This window comes from Gloeophyllum trabeum (assembly GCF_000344685.1).
Source record: "Gloeophyllum trabeum ATCC 11539 unplaced genomic scaffold GLOTRscaffold_00005, whole genome shotgun sequence".
Taxonomy (NCBI): domain Eukaryota; kingdom Fungi; phylum Basidiomycota; class Agaricomycetes; order Gloeophyllales; family Gloeophyllaceae; genus Gloeophyllum; species Gloeophyllum trabeum.
In genome coordinates this window covers 1,512,337-1,530,166 of record NW_006920414.1, presented here as the reverse complement: position 1 = coordinate 1,530,166, position 17,830 = coordinate 1,512,337, and the positions used below count along the sequence as shown (strand labels likewise).

Genomic DNA, 17,830 nt, shown 5'->3' with positions numbered 1-17,830 from the left:
TATGAGCGGGGACTACTGTATAACACCATGCAATGACGTGCCGGGCTACCAAGAAGACGTATACAGAAATGCAAGGACATGCGACATAGCTCGCAATACCACTCACCACCCATTGAACTGATATATGGAAGTATCTGCATCACTCGAGAGTGGGCTCTGAAACTTGGAATACCTTCTTGACGACGTCTCTCACAATGCCTTCGAGTTTCATTTTCAGCTTAGGATTGGCCGCGTCCCATTTCCCCTGGTAGCAGCAACGGCATAATGTTTTCCGATGCAATTCGTCACGAGCCTCCGATATCCGCGTCAAATTGACGACCCCGACGGCTATAGCTTCGGCACAGTTAAAGCTGCGCTCCCGCATAGCGAGGTCAATGTACGCATCCAGTAGCTGCTCCCGACCTTCAGTGAGGCCGTATTTCTTCCAGATATGGACTTTTTCGACGGAATCCATAGGGAGTTGGGCTAGTTTACGGCCAGCTTGGGCCTTGAGACTTGCCACTTGCCACTTCGCACCTTGTTCGATAATCGAGGACCACTCTGCAACAGTGGTCGCCCTATATGAGCCGAGTTCACTGCGCGATGGTTTTCAGTCCAGCAAAGTTCTGATAATCTGATGCACTCACGGTGGATAGAGGATCCAGAGGAATCTCTCAAAATCTCTTGCAGCAGTATGGATATCGATTGGATTGTCATCGGAGGCCCCTTCGAGGGGCACCGTATGGTCTACACTTGTTGGCATCATCCACATGCCACGAAAAACGGGCGAGTGTTTTTTGAGCAGAGAGCGATGTAATTTGAAGAGTACATCTCCTGCCTGACGCACATGTCAACAGCCAGTGGCATGGATAATTCTATAGCGGGAGACCTCACAAGCAGTATAACGTTTCCATCGTCAAGATAGTACTCTTCATGGCGGGTAGGTGCGATGGACTCTTCCAGTGTCTCGTGATCTTCATGCGTCTTCATATCATCGTCCACTGCAACAATATACACGGACTCTCTACCCTCGTCCATAGTTCCAGTAGACATGAATTGAACTGAAAATCCAAGCTGAATTGGCGATATATAATACAGTACGTTGAGCGTCTAAGATGCGGTCTGTTCCCAATAGGAAGCCGCAAGCGTGGTTCTCTGACCTACAAGAGGGACCTATTATAGTGCACAGTCCAAGTAATACATGTATACAGTCGTGGTCCATGGGGCGAAGGCGTGGTCGTCGGTGGCTGTATAATAGGGATCGCGTTTCATTTCCGATCAATTTCCACGGACTCCCTTGTTGTACCGCTATCCGACTGTTTCGCTGTGTATACCTTCCATCCCTCGTCGCCACCTCTGCTCTAAGACTTGTGGCCTCTCTCATATACCCCCACCTATCCTTTCTGAACCTGGGTATCGCGCGATTAGCTCGGGACGTCGACTCGGAAGGACGTGCTTTGGGAACCCTGACCAGCGAAGTACAAGCCAGGTACGTAGCATTGGGATATCTTCTTCCAGCTGTAGCTTTTGTGATGAATTGTGTCACATATTTGCACGTCAGTCTGAGTACGCTTTGTACGTACACGAGATGTTGCTTCGCACTTTCTGATCTATGTCTTCCTTTCTGACCTCGTATCGACGCCGCCGTGCGCTGACATCTGCTGACAGCTGCAATATCGAATCACTCCAATTAACATATCCAACCATCGCAACTAACTTTACATGACCTCTTACGCCTCCGGAACGAACCATTCCGTGCCCAACGGATACGACGCACGTCCAAACGCCACCAGTCATACCGGTACCAATGGTGCACCCCGCCCGAAATCCCTTCTTGTCCCGACAAACAGCGTAACGACGAAGGATGGAGTCACAGTACGAGCTCGCATCGAGCCAACCTTGACAGTCGACGATGTTATTAGACAATTATGCATTAACCTACAAATCAGGGATCCTCCCGCTATGTTTGCTCTGCGAGATGAGACGGACGAGTTGGTGACGAACGATAACCTACGGAAGAAGATCAAAGCCAAAGTACCCTTGAAGTGCGTATCTAATTCCGGTGCATAGCACGCTGGCGCACGAATATCCCATGGCAATATGGTGTTAACCTCACATGCTATTTATTCCCTCCCAGGTTGGTCAACTCGCCAACTTTGGAAGCCGCGGAGATAGTCGAAAAGTTGAGCTTGAGAGATGAGAGAACGCTGCGAAAAACATTGTTTTCGCTCCAGAAGTTCATCAGAGTGCGGCCATTCGCTTTCTGTAGAGATAGCCGTTCTAACGCCTGTATCACTATATGTAGGAAGAACAATTTGCGAATGAATTCCTCCAGCGCGATGGACTGTCAGAGTTAATCGACGTGATCTCCGTTAGCCACGGCAACACCCTTGCTGTAAGTCCTATCACGCCCTTCCTGCACACGGAATGAAGGATATATGTTCTCGCTAGTATGCATTGCTCGCGATGCAAAACCTCATGGATCTCGACTACGGCTGGTCCAACCTCGAACACACATTCATCTTCAGAGTGGTGCAGATCCTGTCCTCACCTCAGTCTCTCATCAACGTCTGTCGTCCAGCAACAGCGATCTTGAAGAAGCTCGTAGAAGCGGACCCACACAGTGCGCCCGGACCACTCATGGCAAGCTCGAGCCGGAGTCCACCGTCGCTGCCGCCTGGCAGCGTCTACCGCTATGGTTTCGACGTGGTCTTTGAACAGATGCGTAAGGAGAAGGGACTCTTGGAGACCGTCGTCAATAGGGTCGGGAATGCCGATACGTCTATGGTCTTGTATAGGTAAGGCTAATTCCTCATTGGACCTTTTGGACCATAGACTGAGTCCGCATAGCATGATGTTAATCAACTCGCTATTGGCTCATGCCACTGACGCGAGATGGGAGGAGTTTGTGAATGAGCTCGAGAAGCTTAACGTGCGGAAGGCGGTCATCGTACGTCTCTGTGGTTCTCCGACCATGCTCTCTGCTTACACCTGTATCAAGCGTCTCATGTCTTCTCATACTATTGAGGACCTCACGTCTTGCATTCTCGACTTCCAAGCTAACATGATCAGGGTCACATATCGAAAGAAAACCACTCTGGTGGAGCCGGAAATGGAGCACTCGCATGCTTCAGCCCTGAAATACATCTGGAACGCCAGTAAATTACAAGAAGGTATCGACGAGGAAGGCCAGCCGCTCAAATGGCGGTTACTGGGCTTTGGGAGCGAAGACATTACGCATGAATTCCGAGATGCGGGTGTGTTGGGGCTGGATTGTCTGGTGAGTGGGACTTTCGTGATGTAGTCTACTGTCTTAGTGACCTGTGCCAGAAACAATTTGTGAAAAGTGATCCGGAAACGTTCTCCAAGGTGATTGCTTCTTACTATTCAAAGAATGGCAATGCTGATATGATCATGCAGATGGTCCTGGAGCAGATCAGTCGGCCTGAAGAACGCCGATGTCCGATTGCCAGGGCTTCCAATGAGATAGTCGAGCTTTTATCAGAACATTGGGCGATCTTCGCACCTGGATGTGAGTCTACTCTTAAGCGCCGACTCGTTCTCGATACCCATGCCCCTCCTCAGACTCGACGTCGACTACCTTCCAACCTTTCTTCCTTAACTTCCACAAGGTTCATGCTCTAGCGTTGACCTTCTTCCTACGGATGTGGTCCGAGAGTGGAGCCGCCGCTGACGATTTCCCTCGCGTGGTCGCTCTAACACGGAGCCAGTAAGTTTATCGAGCCTGCGCCGTGGTGTGGATCTCATGCTCATGTCACAGAGTCAAAGTGGCTTTACGACTAGAGAACGTGCGTCCGTGGCATGAAGTCGAACATGATTTCCTGGATTCCGAGTACCGTGCCGTGAGAGACCGACAGATGAAAGAACTCGAGATGGAGGATGATCTGATGAGCAAGGCTCCCATGCGGTTAGGCTTATCGCATATAGTCATTATTGAGTATGATCTCACGTCATGCTTAGGAATCTGAGCGCGAAACTCTACAAGGAGTCATATGAGTTCGTGCGTCAACAGCGGATTCAGTGTCTCCTACAAGGTTCATGGTTCGTGAACGCCATCCCGCTCAACTCACCAGTCTCTCGGGATGCGGCACGGAGGCCTACACGCCCTTGGCGATTCATGAGACTGGTATGGTACTCTATACGCCACCTACAATCATATTTATGACTCTGTCTTTAGGACAACGGCCAAAAATATCTCCACTATGTGGATAGCACAGTGAAGTTTCCGGTCCGAAATGGCCTTGAAGACCTCCCTGACCGGATTGACATCTCCAACATCACCGAGATCGCCACCGGTACTTGCGCCGCCCCTCCAAACGTTCTCCGTGACCAGAATGATCTCCCTCCAACTTCACCTGTCTCACCCTCGCCATTATCTTTCTCGCTCTTGACGGCAGACGGCAGTTCCCTCGCGGACCAGATCGCGCCCGATCAGTCAAGGTGGGCGGATTGGACTGATGGCCTGAACATGCTTCGACGAGATGGCGGCCACGTCGCGTCCCAAGAGACTGCAGGATTTGTCAAAGCTTTGACTGATATTGGGCTAAAGATCAAACTACTGGGTATGTCTTCCTCACAAGCTGCTTTGATTCGTGGATTGATGCTTCCTTAAGATTTAACCGGTGAGAAAGTGGATATACCCAGCGGACTGGTGGCAGGTCCACCGCCCACAAATACGGACTTTTTCTTCTCTGACCTGTATGACGGATAACTTAGGATATTGTTGATTATCTATTGGACTACGTTTCATCTTGGGCCCAAGCGATGTGTTATTATGATCGATTCGACTGTGATACGACTATATATGCAGTTGATGCAATGAGGTGTGGTATGTGATATGAAGTACAGATGGGTAAGATGCAGTTGATGCAAGACAGTGCGACGAGTTGATGATAAATGAAGCGTAAAGAGGAAATACTAATAAGACAGCGGGGGTTGAACCCGATAGCGTGCGCAAAGCAAGAGAAGAAGCAGTAATCTATCTATGCTACAAGATATTAGCGTCCATTAACCGTACCATTGGCTTTGCTCGCAGCGTACTGCTCGCCTGCTTTGAAGAAGGGTTCGAATATGGCGTCCTCGGACTTGAAGTCATTGTGGACAACGTTCATGAGGTAGTGGGTGTCCATAATCTCGGATATTAGCTTGCGTGTCGGCGAATCAGGTTCGTAGAGTCTAGCCCACTGGTGTCCTAACTCATATGCTTCATCCTAGCAGACATTAAGGATCAATACTGGTCTTGGTTCCTCCCATCGAAAATTGACACTTACTTTCCAGGCCATGAAGCTGATTGCCTCGACGATGGTGGGCTGTACGATCTCCTTGCCCGGGAAGACACCCCACGTGACAGCATTTGGACCTTCGGAGTGGGTGTTCGTTCTCAGGTCGCCAGTCTTATTGATTACGTGATAGGTGATATTGGGGTCTCGCTCTATGTAGGGAAGAAGCATAGCGAGAAGTTCAGGGGAGACGAAGAACTCGAGGTAAGCCTGCATGACCGGTTAGATTTCATGCAGCCCACCAAACCCTGGTGGGAGTACTACTAACCTTCTGATAGACATAGCCGTTACTGGGGCCCCACCCGAATCGCCTGTCGTCGCTCCGAGCGCCGTTCACAGCGGGCTGAGAGTTGATCGTCAAGAAGCCCAGCTCATTCAACTTCGCCAGCTTGTCCGCGATCACGGTAGTCTCGGGGGAAGGGGGCGAGTCGGACCACGGCAGAGCGGCTAGTTTGCCTCGACAGAAGTCCCTGAATAGGGCTGCCACATCCTCGAATTTGGTCGGGTGGTCCCATAATTTCGCGGCTTCCTCTTTCTGCATGTACAATGAGTCCTGGGTTGAAGAATCGATCAAATAGACATACAGTTTTGTTCAGTGATATGCCATAGCCGTCAAGTTCGCCATAAGCTGGACTCCGTGAATCGCCAAACCGACCGTTGGGATATTCATCCCAGTTCTCTGTGCGGGATAGATAGGACTTGGTGCGGTTTGCCCAGAATATAGGCCGGATCGTCTCGTTTCTCCGGGTTGGTGTGAGAGACTTGGGAGGGCAAGTCAGCCGGAGAATTCAATGACACATAATGACAAGACTCACCTGCCGCCAGGGTAATGGCTTAATGGTTTCAACCCGAGGAACAAGTTGCAGCTCCTCCAGCAGCATTCTCGTCGCTTTCTCTAGATTCATGGTGTAGAAGTGGAACCCTCTAATCCCGATATCCGCCTGCAGAATTTTCCGGCACATATCTGCGACGACCTTGACGCCGATTTCCCTGACCTTTTCGTCGTTGTTCTTGTGAGGCTCGAGCAAGTCCAGCAACCACTGCGGAATAGTTGTCCTAGCCAGCGCAGTCGACTTCATGAAGCCGTTCCACGTTTGAATAGGATTGACACCAGGTACAATAGGGATCGTGATCCCATAAGCTCGTACGGCTTTTACCCAGTCGATGAAGATGTCGACGTCGTAGAACATCTGGGTCATGATGAAGTCTACGCCTTCGTCGATCTTGTTCTTCAAGCATTTGAGCTCGAACTCGAATTCGTCTGGGGGAAGGCGGACGTGCTGAGGGAATCCGGCGACAGCTATGCCGAAGTAGTCGCCGTATTCCTTGCGGATATGTCGCACGAGGTCAATCCCGTGGCGGAAGCCACCTTCCACAGCTTCCCATTCGTCCTGGCCTACTGGGGGGTCGCCACGGAGTGCTAGGATATTTCGGCATCCGTGCTGTTTGGCTTCCTGCATCGGCAGTCAGTACGTGTAGTTATATCATACTACGCTATGCACTTACCCGCAACGCGATGTCCACCTTCTCCTTGGGCATGTTCGTGCATGTCAGATGCATGCAGGTCTCTATACCAATAATCTTTTGACATGTCTTAACCAGCTCAGAAGTGAGATCGGAGGTCCGGCCACCGGCATTCCTTTGAGGGTAGATCAGCCACTGGCACTCTCTTCCCCGATGCACTGACTTCAGCCACTCACCATGTAATGTCTACGAATTCAGGGCCTAACGCGCGCATGCGCTCTATGCGATCCAGTAGGTTTTGGAGGCCCTTCGGAATGCATGATAAGAGACTGGAGGTACATAGGTTTAACCGCGCATCAGCACTAAAGGGAGACGCACCTGAGCCGTCCGAGGAGGGAAGTACTCAAACGACCACCAAATTTTGTTCTCCTTCTGCGCCTGCTCGATTTTCTTGCTGATTTTCATGGTGGCCGTCCGACAGTCCAGCAGCGGCGGGGAGGGAAATGGGACCACGCTAATCGAGGCATGCAATGTGTATAAATGGCACTGTCCTTCGCTCTCGGCCCCCGGAACCTTCGAGACCACCCGGCATCCGGTTATGGCAGACTTTGGCTGTTTCGCGTCTCCGGAGCCGGACCTATCGGTCTGCCTCCCGAGCTGTCTTTGCTACCTCCGCTCTTTGTCCGCTCTGCAGGCGTGCAGCAATCTAACGGAGGTTTCTTGCACTTCGACAAAACAATGCATCGTCTGCAGTCAGTGTCCGGCATATTTGACTGATTCTGTTCCGGGTCCATGTTCTCATGCACCAAATCGTATGAGAATTGATAGGCTTTGATCTCCTGGCATGCTCCCATCTCACACCAGTCCTCCCCCACCAATCATCCCAGGGAACTCTCAAGAAATGACATTTAGCCTGGGCAGATATATACATGCGTTGGGCTATCCAGCGTGCTTACAAGTTCTGGATCCTGGAATATGTCCGAGACGGCGCTGGAAGCAGTGCTGAGCGTTCCCTCCCTCTGCACTGCCATTTCTACTCCCTGGGATACACGCAGCAGGTCTGATGCTGCGCCTCTCATCAAAGAAGTCTTATATGGATACTGTGGAGTCTATGGCTAGCACAACGCCTATCTTGCGCCTATCTGCTCTTGCTGTTCCCCCTACGGGTTGCGACCCATTGCAAACTTGGGTGCAAAACAGATGTCCTGGATCCCCTACCTCCCCTATGGCGCCCAGGTATCCTCGCCGTGGCAGACCCCTCGGGACTTGATGTGTGGCTTATGGTGCGTAGGCTTCGCTGTGGCTCCAATTTCTAGACATGAAGACGTTGTAACCGAAAGTGCTGGTCCTCTATTCGATCCCGTGTCTGAGAGGTTCCGCTTCCTCGAAAACTGCTGGTCTGACGATGCAGATACTGCATATACTCCTGTGCCCGTGCTTTCAAACTCGACAGAACTGAGTACGGAGATATCTGAGGCTGACGGGAAGTTTTGGGCAGATTGGGTCTCCGTGAACCCAGGCTTTCCGAACCATGTCTCAGGCAAATGGTAGGCGCATATACCTCAACTCTGAATCGTTCATCAATCCACGCCTAATCTCGCACGAAAGCAAGTACCACGGAAATATGATCACAGTTGACGGTGTCGACCACTCGCGGCGGCATGCTGGCGCCAGTGAATGGCTCTTCGTGCACCGCGGATGCCTGAGCCTTGTATGCCATCGCCTCCGCCTTAGCCCTCGTCAGCTCTGGTCTTCCTTGTTTGCCCCCCGCAACCGCGTCTATTGTAAAGATGCCACCGGGCTAATACGGTGTATCGAGTATTACGATATGGCCGGCAGTGCCAGAAAATTCTCTGCGGACGCTTTCGAGCGTATAACACTCGGCACTGTGCCCTGTACAGAGCTCCTAGATTGCATGTGGCTACTGGCCAGACCAACCGTCCTCCCGATTGCTCCTCCCGTAGTGGTCCCCCAGCGCTTCATATCACATGTCCCAGCAGTTTCCACGGCCTGTCTCAGGGTTCTCACAACCCCCGAACTGCTCGACATCATCCTCGACAAGCTGGTTCACCACCACGCGGAGGAGGAATATGCCTCCTTACTCATGGCCGACCCCGCGTACGTGGTCCTGCCTTGCCTGGTAGAGGCCACAGCAACGCTCTTCTCGCTCATCCAAGTAAGCCGCTACTTCCACTCCTCGATCCTCGCCCGGCGGCAAGACCTCTTCCTGCGCATCGCCTGGGAGTCCGGGTGGATGCTCCCCGCGAGTCCGGGTGATTGGGACCTCTGGCCAAACGGCGCGCTCGCGCACCCGTCCGACGCGCGCAGGCTCTGCGGGCAGCCCGGGCGGGACTGGCGCAAGTACCTGCTGGCATTCCTGCGCCGGGAGGACCTGCATGTGCGCAACCGCTGGCGGCTGCATCGGATGCATGTGCAGTTCGCAAGGGGGAAGGTCAAGATGGGGCAAGCGTGGGAGCGGCCGTGGAAGTGGAGTGTCGGTTCGCTGGGTGTGCGGACCAGTCTTGTACCTCCGGAGCGTATGCCATGGGAGTATGCGTGCTGACCCCGTAGTGATGGAAAGACATGGTATTTATTGCTTGGATGTTGTACATTTGTGTATGTGCAGTCTATATAATCGGAGAAACGAGAGGAACCAACTATGCTTTCTATCATTACCGTGAAGCCGTCCGTAAGATAACCACACTGAAGACTCATTAACGTATAACCTTGACCCTCATCAAGCTAACGGCCCCCCCTCCCGCTCCTCACACTCCCGCACCACCATCTCCTCACACGTCCGATACACGCCCACCATGCCCTCATAGAACCCCCTCACCCGCTCATCCCCCACCGGCACCGCCACCCTCTTCACATTCTCCCTCAAGCTCGCCGTCATCTCCTCAAACGTCCCTCGCCCGCCCAGCCCCTCGCCCACCCCCTGCTGTTTGCGCCACCACGCCCACTTGGCGAGCCACGCGCCGCCCACGGCGGCCGCCTCGCGGCTCCCGTCGGGCACGTAGACCTCCATCCCGAACACGTCCGCCGCCATTTGCCTGATGACCGGGCTGGCGGAGCCGCCGCCGGTGAGCACGAGCCTGCGCAGCGGCGGCGCGGCGGCGGGCAGGATCTGCGGGATGCGCGCGAGGATCGAGAGGAGCTGCGTGCGCAGGATCGCGAGCGGGTGCAGAGCGTCCGGGAAGGCGGCCGCGCGCACGCGCTGCGGCGCGCCGTACGTGATCGGGTTCGGCGGCGACGGCGGGGAGGGGTAGGACAGGATCGGGAGGCGGAAGAAGAACGCGCCCTGCACCCCGGGGGGGATGATCTCGCGCAGCCCAAAGTAGAAGCCGAGCCAGTCCTCCGTGTCCTCCCTCCGCCGCTCGCGCCGCTCCCGCTCCTCCGCGACCATCGCGCCGAAGCGCGCCCAGTCGCCGCGCGCGATGCGGTCGCGCTCGAGCGCGCCGTTCTTGTAGCAGAGCATCGCGATGTGCCCGCCGGGGAGCGCGGGGTGCGCGAGGATGTGGCTGGTGGTGAAGCGCGCGGGCGGGGAGGGGGAGGGCGGGATGGAGAGGAGGAAGGTGGTGGAGGTGCCGAGGGAGAGGATGCCGTCGGAGGGCTGGGAGAGGGTGAGGAGGGTCGCGGGGTTGTCGCCCATGAAGGGCGCGATGAGGGTGTCTGGGACGGGGACGGGGGAGGGACGGTCAGTGGGGGAGGAGTGTGGAGGAGAGGGGAGACTCACCGGGGGAGAAGCCGTACCGCCGGACCCACCATGCGCCAATGGTGCCCAGAGGTGAGGCGCCGGTAACGGGGTCGGGGCCGAGTTTTGACCGCAGGTCTTCGGCTGCTGCGGAAGAGGGTGGGTGCGGGTGGGAGGCGACGATGGCGAGGAGGTTGTCGTCCCATTTGTTGGTGAGGATGTTTGTCAGGTTCATGCCTTTGCAGGAACCGTCAGCGGTGGGTTAGCCTGGAGGAACAAAAATAGGCACCTGATGCGTCGGAGACTTCGATGGGCGCAAAGTCCTGCAGGAAGAGGGAGGGGATGAAAGAGGAGACGAGCGAGATGCGAATGGTATTGGCATAGGCTTCAGGGTATACTCTGCGTATCTGCGTGCAGTACATCAGCATTTATCCGTAAAATAGAATACAAAGTATGTACATACCCGCATAATCTGCGGGCCAGTGAAGCGCTCGTACGCCCGGCTGCCAGTGAGGTCCGCGAGCGCCTGCTTGCCGCCGACAGCAGCCTCGAGCGCGCGGCACTCGTTCGTATTCGACGAGTCCTGCCATATGGGCGAGCGGAGCAGGCTGAATGCAGATACGCGGTTCAGTTCTTTGGGTAACGGCGAAGGAGCAGCCGCGTCGAACTGGGGACACAGCTGGGGGGCGAGCGGCTGCGCTGCGTCGAGGGACGAGAGGAGTGCGGGCGCGGAGGGGGACCAGTAGACGGAGCCGTGCTGCTGGCCGTCGCCGGAGATGGCGACGATGGAGGAGAAGTCGACGCCGTCGGCTTTCATGCGGTCCATGACCAGGTCGATGGCTTCGAGCCACATGCGGACGGGCGAGGTGACCTGGATATATGTGCGACGTTAGGTTGATTCATCCGCAGAGGGTGGGGAACGCACCTCGCCCTCGTCAGGGCCCCTGACAGCGCCGCTGACGGTGCCAAAGTGCGGGAGGTCCTTGTCAAAGTTGACGGCATGCTCTGAAACAACAGAGCCTTCCTCGTCGACGAGGACAGCCTTGAGACCCTGCGTGGACAGGTCGAGCCCGAGGAAAAGCGGGTTGCTGGGTGTCGTAGGCATCGTTGTCATTGTGTGCGAGCGGAATGCGAGGGTGCTAGCAGAGTGGGGGGGAACGCGGAAAGTCGGGGAAAGGGGGGCGGGCTGGGGGATTTATAAAGCGGGTGCGGCCCTGGGCCTGACAGCAGAGGCATGGCGAGTATTCAGCCAGTCCGCGACGCGTCTCAGCCACTGTCCAGAGAAAGATCGAGAGCACTGGCTGCTCCGGCCCGGTCCCGCGCGGCGAATCCCTGGGGAAATGCGCGCGGGGGAGCCTGGGCCAGAAGGCGCGGTGCGGGGTGATTGGCTGGGGAAGAGAAGGGAAGCCGGCGCGGATCACTCAGCTCCTCATTGGCTCGACGGCACATCTCTCTCCAGCCTGCAGTTCAGTTCCGCCAGGGCGGAGGCTGCACGAGTCCACACTCGACTTGGGATGCGTGGGTCCAGTTCCCTGGGTCCACATCTACCCAGATGCGCTCGGCACTGGTATGGTGACCGATCGGCGAAAATGCAAAGGCACTTGCATGACCTCGCCGCAAGTCAGGAGGGAAAGCAGCACGGAGGATATAGAAAAAGGAACTAGAAGGATGGAAGGAGAGTTGCAATCCCTTCACAAGCAATGGGTAACAGCGGAAGAAGTCGTGTCAGAGGAGCGATCCCGACATATCTCTCTTTGGTTACTTGCCTTCTATATCAGGCTACCTGCCAGGGCTCCGGGGTCCTTATGCCACAACCCTGGGAATTTTGAGCAACTCTCCCGATCACCTCTCGGTTCTGTGCTCGCGCCACACTGCTAACCGTCTAACATCATGACGACCCGACTCAGACATCGACCTCAGGCGGAAGACGAGGACGCGTCCGTTCTGAAGCTAGGGCCAGGTACGTTCTTCTCTTTCTCTCCCGTCTTCCCTTCCTCATCCGCGAAACCAGCATTCAACAACGCGGGTTGTCTTCTCATCTCCGAAGTCAAGTACCTCCTCGAGAATCGCGACAAGGACGCGCCAGATACCGCGTATGTTTGTCCCTCCTACACCACCCCACCCTACCCTGACCTCTGCGCCAGTGTCTACAACAAAACCCTCGAATACGTCAAGACCTTTGCGAAATTCAACACGACCGAAGCTGCGAGCGCCGTCCGAGAGTACGCATTTCCCTTCATCTTATTTCCATGCTTATAATGGACTTGCACGCGCAGAACGCTCCGTCGAGAACCCCTCCTCACCCAGTTCGAAACCGCGCAGATCGCGAACCTCTGCCCCGCAGACGCCGAAGAGGCCAAAAGCATCATCCCCAGGTACCTCTCTCCCATCCTCTGCCTCTGTCTTCTTGCTGTGTGCTGACACGAAACCAGCCTCGTCAAGATCGACGACGACCGGCTCAACGCGCTCCTCGCCGAGATCCAGACGATGCGCCGCTTCCAGTCGTAGCCCCCGAGGTACCCGTGTTTTACTGTTCTCATTGGTGTTGTCCTCCCTGCTGTATTATAGAGTCTTGTCCTTCTATAATCCTTGAAACTGGAAGCGGATGCTTACTTCGGGGAATCCGGTCGCGAAAGGTATAAATGCCCGGCGGTCCTCTCGAGTACCACGGTCGTCTGCGGTTCACTCCCCTACCTCCCTCCGCCTACTAAGGGCCCATATTCTATTCGAAGCCAACGGGGCCCTCCCATCCCAAATTGCAGGCCCTCACGCCGTCCTAGCAATACGCCACTTCGCGCAGATGAGTATCTCCATCTCTTGCTTCTGGTATCTCAGCCTCCACACTTTGTGTTCGATCTCTCTCTCTTCCCAACATCGCGCCGTCTCGGGGTACCACCACGCGAGCGAGCGACGTCGACACGTACCGCGGGTATTGGCTGCTTCCGGCACTTGTCGGCGTCCCTCGCCGTGGCTGCGGCGACTTCCTGCCGCGTTCCTGTCTCGTCAGGGTGCGAGCAGGCTGTGAGTATTGGATCTGCCCACTGCGGCGCTCACTAGCGCTGGTACTCCGTGCCTGCGACATCCTACTTGTGCCCCGCGTCGAGACAACGCGGATGAGGTTGGAATTTCCGACCCTTCTCTCGACGTTCGTCCACTCTGCTTTTCTTCCCAGAATGTCAAAACGGGATACCATCGCCTGAGCGGCGTCGAGACAAGGCGAAAGGGATAACGGTAGTTCCCGGTCCTTTCGCCTTTTCTCGACGTCTGTACATGTCGAAGTGGGGGTATCTGGTCTTTCAAAGGTGTTCGCTGTCGTCTCTTGCATGCCGCGATGCGGAGAAGGCGGGGACCGCTCCCGGGGTCTGCGAGGCGCTCCCCTTCTCAGCGCTCCTCGACGCGGTGGCATCCTTTTCACGGTTCACGATATTCCCGTCGTATATGCCGCTGCCCGAACGGCGGGGTCTCTTGCACCCTGACGGCTTGGAAATCATCCACGTCTCTCAAGTCCGTCTTCTTTCATTTTGCAGCATGCCGACCCGAACTGCGGCGTTGAGATAGGGACAGTGGTCGACAATGCGCTCGCCCGCTCTCGACGTCCGTCGAAGCGGGGGTGCTTTGCGGGGCGCTGTTGTCCTTTTCGTATCTACGATGATAACCTGCGAGACCGTCCGGTGTAGGCCACGCCTCGCTTCCTTGGCGGTTGGCAGTGCCCTCATTTGTTTTCTTCTCCGTACACCACGCGAGCGGTATCGAGACAGGCGGGGTGTCGCCCATGTGCTTGGACGTCGTCCCGCTTCTCTCAATGTCCGTCGAAGCAGACGCTGTCTAGCCCTACTAGATTTGTATGGTTTCTGTATCTTGATTTATCGTCGTGTCCTCGTCCCGCTCTCCTCACATCCGGGACCGCCCTGGCACGATGATCCAGAATGTCAAGATCGTCCCGGGATGAAGGAGCCGTTTCGAGATGATATCCCCTTCAGAAAGGCGAGCCGGCATTTCTCCCCTCTTCCAACCACGTCTTCACCTTCCCGCGCAATCTTGTCGTCTCACAGCATCTCCGGGCCGCACCACCCTCCGCCCGGTTATACATAGGTACGGAGAACGCGACGTCCAGCCTTCGAAACCAGCGTAGCGGAGAGATCGTGCCAAGGGCTTTCTACCAGGTTCCTTCCCCTCCGTGCTATGAATATCGCGGGTTCTGCTGATGCTGCTCCCATGGTGAAGCTCGGGTGCAGACACTCATGACGACTGTATGACCTCCCCTGCGAGTCATAGTTCCCTTGCAAACCTATACACGGCATCGTCCACAGGAGAACGGAGTGTGGCAAAGTCTCGTGATGTCAGTGGACGACTTTCTTCATTCAGTTGATCTTCCGCAGTGATGTTTACAGTAGAATATTATGAGTTCAGCAGGTATATATACATAGACGATCTACGTCAACAGAAGCACCAGGGCAAATTTAGCTCGCCTGCGAGAACCCGACCTGCACATTGCCGTAGTCGAAGACAGCGTAGACGTTCCTCAAGAAAATGTCGCCGACGATCCAGAAGTCTGCAATGGTATTGTGGGATGAGAAGGTGAGGGGTTTGAGGGTGAAAGCACTACTCACTCTGAGCAATGTCTGAAGATACAACCCCGCCGACGCAGTCGTTCGAGCCGCGGGATACCCGTCCGAGATTGAATATGCTGGGGGAGATGGGGAAGGACTTCCCAGAGAATGTAAGGCTGATCGTAGGGATCGCGCTGCAAGGGACTGCGATGGGCCCGTCAGATATCGCTATTTATCACATTCCGTGACAGCCAGACTGACCTGTGTAGTATCCTTGGCCAACAGTCCTGCTAGCATCCTTAGACCCAGGCACGGCCGCGTACAACATCTTGACGGATTTGGAGTCTCCGATGACCAGCGTAGTTCCAGAGTCGATAATAACCGAGAGCTGTCCAACAGCTCGCTTCCCGTTTACCAGAACGTTATCCATGTTGACTTGCCAGTAGCCCTATATGTTTCGGTCAGCTTCTACCACAGCGGAAGAAGGGCTGGACATGCCTGTTCGGTCACTTTGGTGTACGTGACAGCATTGCCCGCAATGCTGCTTGATCCTACCTCCAGCTGGGACCCCGCATTGGCGGTGAGGCGGAACGTGAAGACTGGCTGGTCGACTTGCTTCTGCTGCGCAAAGCTCTGGAATGGCGGCGGCGAATTGTATTGCGAGATGGACTGGAAGCCCATGCCGAGCAGCCCGTCGGGCGGGAACTGGTTCTTATTGAAACCCGTCGAGTATTGGTTGGCGGCGCCGAGTCGCTGGCTGGTGGCGGTTAGTCCGGAGAGTTGGACGGTATCGCTGTATTGCTCTCCTTGGACGGTGGATCCGTCCCCGTAAGCCAGCTGGAACGTCTGGTGGACGTCTTTTGAGGTGGAACTTTGCGACGGATTGTAGGCCTTGTGCCCTGCACAGTTGGTCTTACAATTGGGGCCGGGAAGGAAGAGGTCGGATGAGCCTGTATCGAAGTCGACTAGGAGCCCGTGAGCTGAGGTTTATGGACAGTACACTAGTGTGCGCGTACCTGTGTAGTTCTGTGGCGGGGTCCCGACCTGAATCGCGCCGTACCACAGCACGTTCGAGTAGTCAGTGAGAGCATCCACGCCGATCTTTCGAGCGTGGAGAAGATTGGACATATCCAGAGGATGCCGTTTCCCCGTGTTGCGTTGGTACGCCTCGAATCCTCGTTGCATTTTCCTACAGAGAGGGGCTTGTCTCAATCGTATGCAATGAGAGTAGTTATGATACTCACAGAAGACTGTTTTTGATTTGGTCTTGCAATACCGCCGTATTGACGGTGCCATCTTCACCGGTGAAGTGGTCCGCACGGCGGTGCATAGGTACCTTCATGCCAGATGGGAGAGACCGTGGGGTGTTATCAAGCGTGGCAGTATCCAACGGCGAAGCAGAGACGAGGAAAGGGAGAGCAGCGATAACGGTAGCGAGTTTGAACTGCATCTTGAGAGACTATGGATCTTGTAGAAGATACCGGATCTTGGGGCTTTGAAGACTAGCTTGAAGGCGCTGATTGTTCGACAATGGCAGAGAGCTTGAGGAAAGGTCGAGCATTCTGACGGCCTTTTATCCCCAAAGACGAGCGGAAAAGCGGGAGGGTCGGGAGGGCAGTCGGGAACGGCCCGAATACTGGCACTTCGGACCACAGTGCGCCATCGCGGTACGACAAGCCTAGAGGGCGGCCCTCGACGCCGTCCACGCCTGTGCGGCGCCACGTCGGGGCGCGCGGGTAGAAAGGATGCCATCGTCGCGATCAGGACCGGGTCCGACAGCTTTGACTCGTTGGGCCTTAGTAGGCGAATGAGATGCTCCGGAGGGACCAGGACGACCGGAGGGTAGAAGCAGGAGGGCTAGGTATGGCCACTGGTAATGCATAAGCCATGGAGTTCTGCTTGGGCAACGCAGTTAGACAACCTTATATGCTTTGTTGGGACAGACTCGGGCGTGGTCAGTATTTGAATGACGTCTACGTCCTGCGCCTGGTCCATAACAGCAGCAGTCAGCAACATTAGTCCGCTATGCGTGCAGCACCATGACAGAGAATATACATAGATCCTTCATGCATCTCCATTATTGTCAAACTGCGAAAGATCTCTAGCTCGAATATTCAGGCTTTATGTCAATCTAGCAGCCCAAGTCAACGGCTGGACCAACTCATAGCAGATCAGGAGGATCTAAAACCAACGCCCGCCGCATCGTACAGCGATGAGTCTTCGGGCTCAGAGGCATCCAAATTGCTAGGAGAGAGCGATCCATAACAGACAACGTGACCCTTCAAGCTTCCAACTCAAGTTGATCACTGGCATGAGAGTACGCGGCGTCGACGCCGGCTCGCATTCTGTCCGACGCCGCCGGCTTGATCACCGTCGGATGCTTTCACTTCCACGACTGGATCTGACGTCCAGCATGACCTGTCATGATCGATAGGGTACTGTATGTAGTACCCGCGCGAATGGAACAAGTTGAAGAACATTCGAATCTGCGTCACAACCTGCTCGACTCATGATCGCGAAGCTCGGTGCCGCCGGGGGCAGCTTAGAAAGCAGCACGAAATGCAATCCTCCCTACAAAGTTAAGGACGCAGATTATGTAAGCGAGTCGCGCAGCGGCTCGCAAAGTGGACGCGGAGCCATTGCAGCGGATGCGCCCAGACGGTTGTCCGCCTAACATATAATCCTATTTTTGAATATTGCTAGTGTGTCGTTAGTGCAGCGGTTAGTGTGATGGGTTATTTCAGATGCAATGATGTGCGCTCGAGGTTCAATCCCACCCATGGACGATATTTTTCACTTGTGATGATTCTAGTTGCCTTCACTCCGTAACGCAACTTGAAATT

The 17,830-nt window shown here is 55.1% G+C and overlaps 7 protein-coding genes across 7 annotated transcripts; 3 read left to right on the top strand and 4 right to left on the bottom strand.

Moving 5' to 3' along the window:
* Nucleotides 1–139: 139 nt before the first annotated feature.
* On the bottom strand, nt 140–1,032 carry GLOTRDRAFT_128479 (uncharacterized protein; the record flags this gene model as incomplete). Its single annotated transcript, XM_007867059.1, has 3 exons — nt 140–575; nt 627–817; nt 874–1,032. 3 exons carry the CDS (start codon nt 1,030–1,032, stop codon nt 140–142), a joined length of 786 nt encoding a protein of 261 aa, XP_007865250.1.
* A 669-nt stretch (nt 1,033–1,701) lies between these two features.
* On the top strand, nt 1,702–4,711 carry GLOTRDRAFT_105412 (uncharacterized protein; the record flags this gene model as incomplete). Its single annotated transcript, XM_007867276.1, has 13 exons — nt 1,702–2,024; nt 2,117–2,225; nt 2,285–2,374; nt 2,431–2,777; nt 2,815–2,929; nt 2,981–3,259; nt 3,310–3,348; nt 3,400–3,511; nt 3,565–3,709; nt 3,761–3,907; nt 3,961–4,126; nt 4,178–4,562; nt 4,614–4,711. The coding sequence occupies 13 exons, from the start codon at nt 1,702–1,704 to the stop codon at nt 4,709–4,711; spliced, it is 2,355 nt and encodes a 784-aa protein (XP_007865467.1).
* A 286-nt stretch (nt 4,712–4,997) lies between these two features.
* Nucleotides 4,998–7,208, bottom strand: GLOTRDRAFT_105411 (uncharacterized protein; the record flags this gene model as incomplete). Its single annotated transcript, XM_007867275.1, has 8 exons — nt 4,998–5,210; nt 5,271–5,489; nt 5,548–5,814; nt 5,864–6,040; nt 6,095–6,733; nt 6,786–6,918; nt 6,980–7,050; nt 7,122–7,208. 8 exons carry the CDS (start codon nt 7,206–7,208, stop codon nt 4,998–5,000), a joined length of 1,806 nt encoding a protein of 601 aa, XP_007865466.1.
* A 1,066-nt stretch (nt 7,209–8,274) lies between these two features.
* GLOTRDRAFT_128476 (uncharacterized protein) lies at nt 8,275–9,306 on the top strand (the record flags this gene model as incomplete). The annotated part of the gene is made up of 1 exon (XM_007867058.1): nt 8,275–9,306. The coding sequence occupies one exon, from the start codon at nt 8,275–8,277 to the stop codon at nt 9,304–9,306; it is 1,032 nt and encodes a 343-aa protein (XP_007865249.1).
* Nucleotides 9,307–9,315: 9 nt separating this feature from the next.
* Nucleotides 9,316–11,542, bottom strand: GLOTRDRAFT_75262 (actin-like ATPase domain-containing protein; the record flags this gene model as incomplete). The annotated part of the gene is made up of 5 exons (XM_007867057.1): nt 9,316–10,415; nt 10,480–10,674; nt 10,727–10,844; nt 10,901–11,308; nt 11,363–11,542. The coding sequence occupies 5 exons, from the start codon at nt 11,540–11,542 to the stop codon at nt 9,481–9,483; spliced, it is 1,836 nt and encodes a 611-aa protein (XP_007865248.1). The 3' UTR covers nt 9,316–9,480.
* Nucleotides 11,543–12,309: 767 nt separating this feature from the next.
* Nucleotides 12,310–13,057, top strand: GLOTRDRAFT_59842 (uncharacterized protein). Its single transcript, XM_007867056.1, has 5 exons — nt 12,310–12,397; nt 12,449–12,530; nt 12,582–12,659; nt 12,714–12,812; nt 12,870–13,057. The coding sequence occupies exons 1-5, from the start codon at nt 12,328–12,330 to the stop codon at nt 12,943–12,945; spliced, it is 405 nt and encodes a 134-aa protein (XP_007865247.1). The 5' UTR covers nt 12,310–12,327; the 3' UTR covers nt 12,946–13,057.
* A 1,840-nt stretch (nt 13,058–14,897) lies between these two features.
* On the bottom strand, nt 14,898–16,437 carry GLOTRDRAFT_128473 (acid protease; the record flags this gene model as incomplete). The annotated part of the gene is made up of 6 exons (XM_007867055.1): nt 14,898–14,989; nt 15,048–15,191; nt 15,249–15,435; nt 15,498–15,952; nt 16,004–16,176; nt 16,232–16,437. The coding sequence occupies 6 exons, from the start codon at nt 16,435–16,437 to the stop codon at nt 14,898–14,900; spliced, it is 1,257 nt and encodes a 418-aa protein (XP_007865246.1).
* Between the last annotated feature and the right edge of the window lie 1,393 nt (nt 16,438–17,830).

Bases quoted from the DNA above. Each gene is read 5' to 3' on its own strand.
- GLOTRDRAFT_59842 (XM_007867056.1), top strand. From the start codon at position 12,328: ATGACGACCCGACTCAGACATCGACCTCAGGCGGAAGACGAGGACGCG. The intron at 12,398-12,448 runs GTACGTTCTTCT...CCGCGAAACCAG, and splicing joins CGTTCTGAAGCTAGGGCCAG to CATTCAACAACGCGGGTTGT. The intron at 12,660-12,713 runs GTACGCATTTCC...TTGCACGCGCAG, and splicing joins GCTGCGAGCGCCGTCCGAGA to AACGCTCCGTCGAGAACCCC.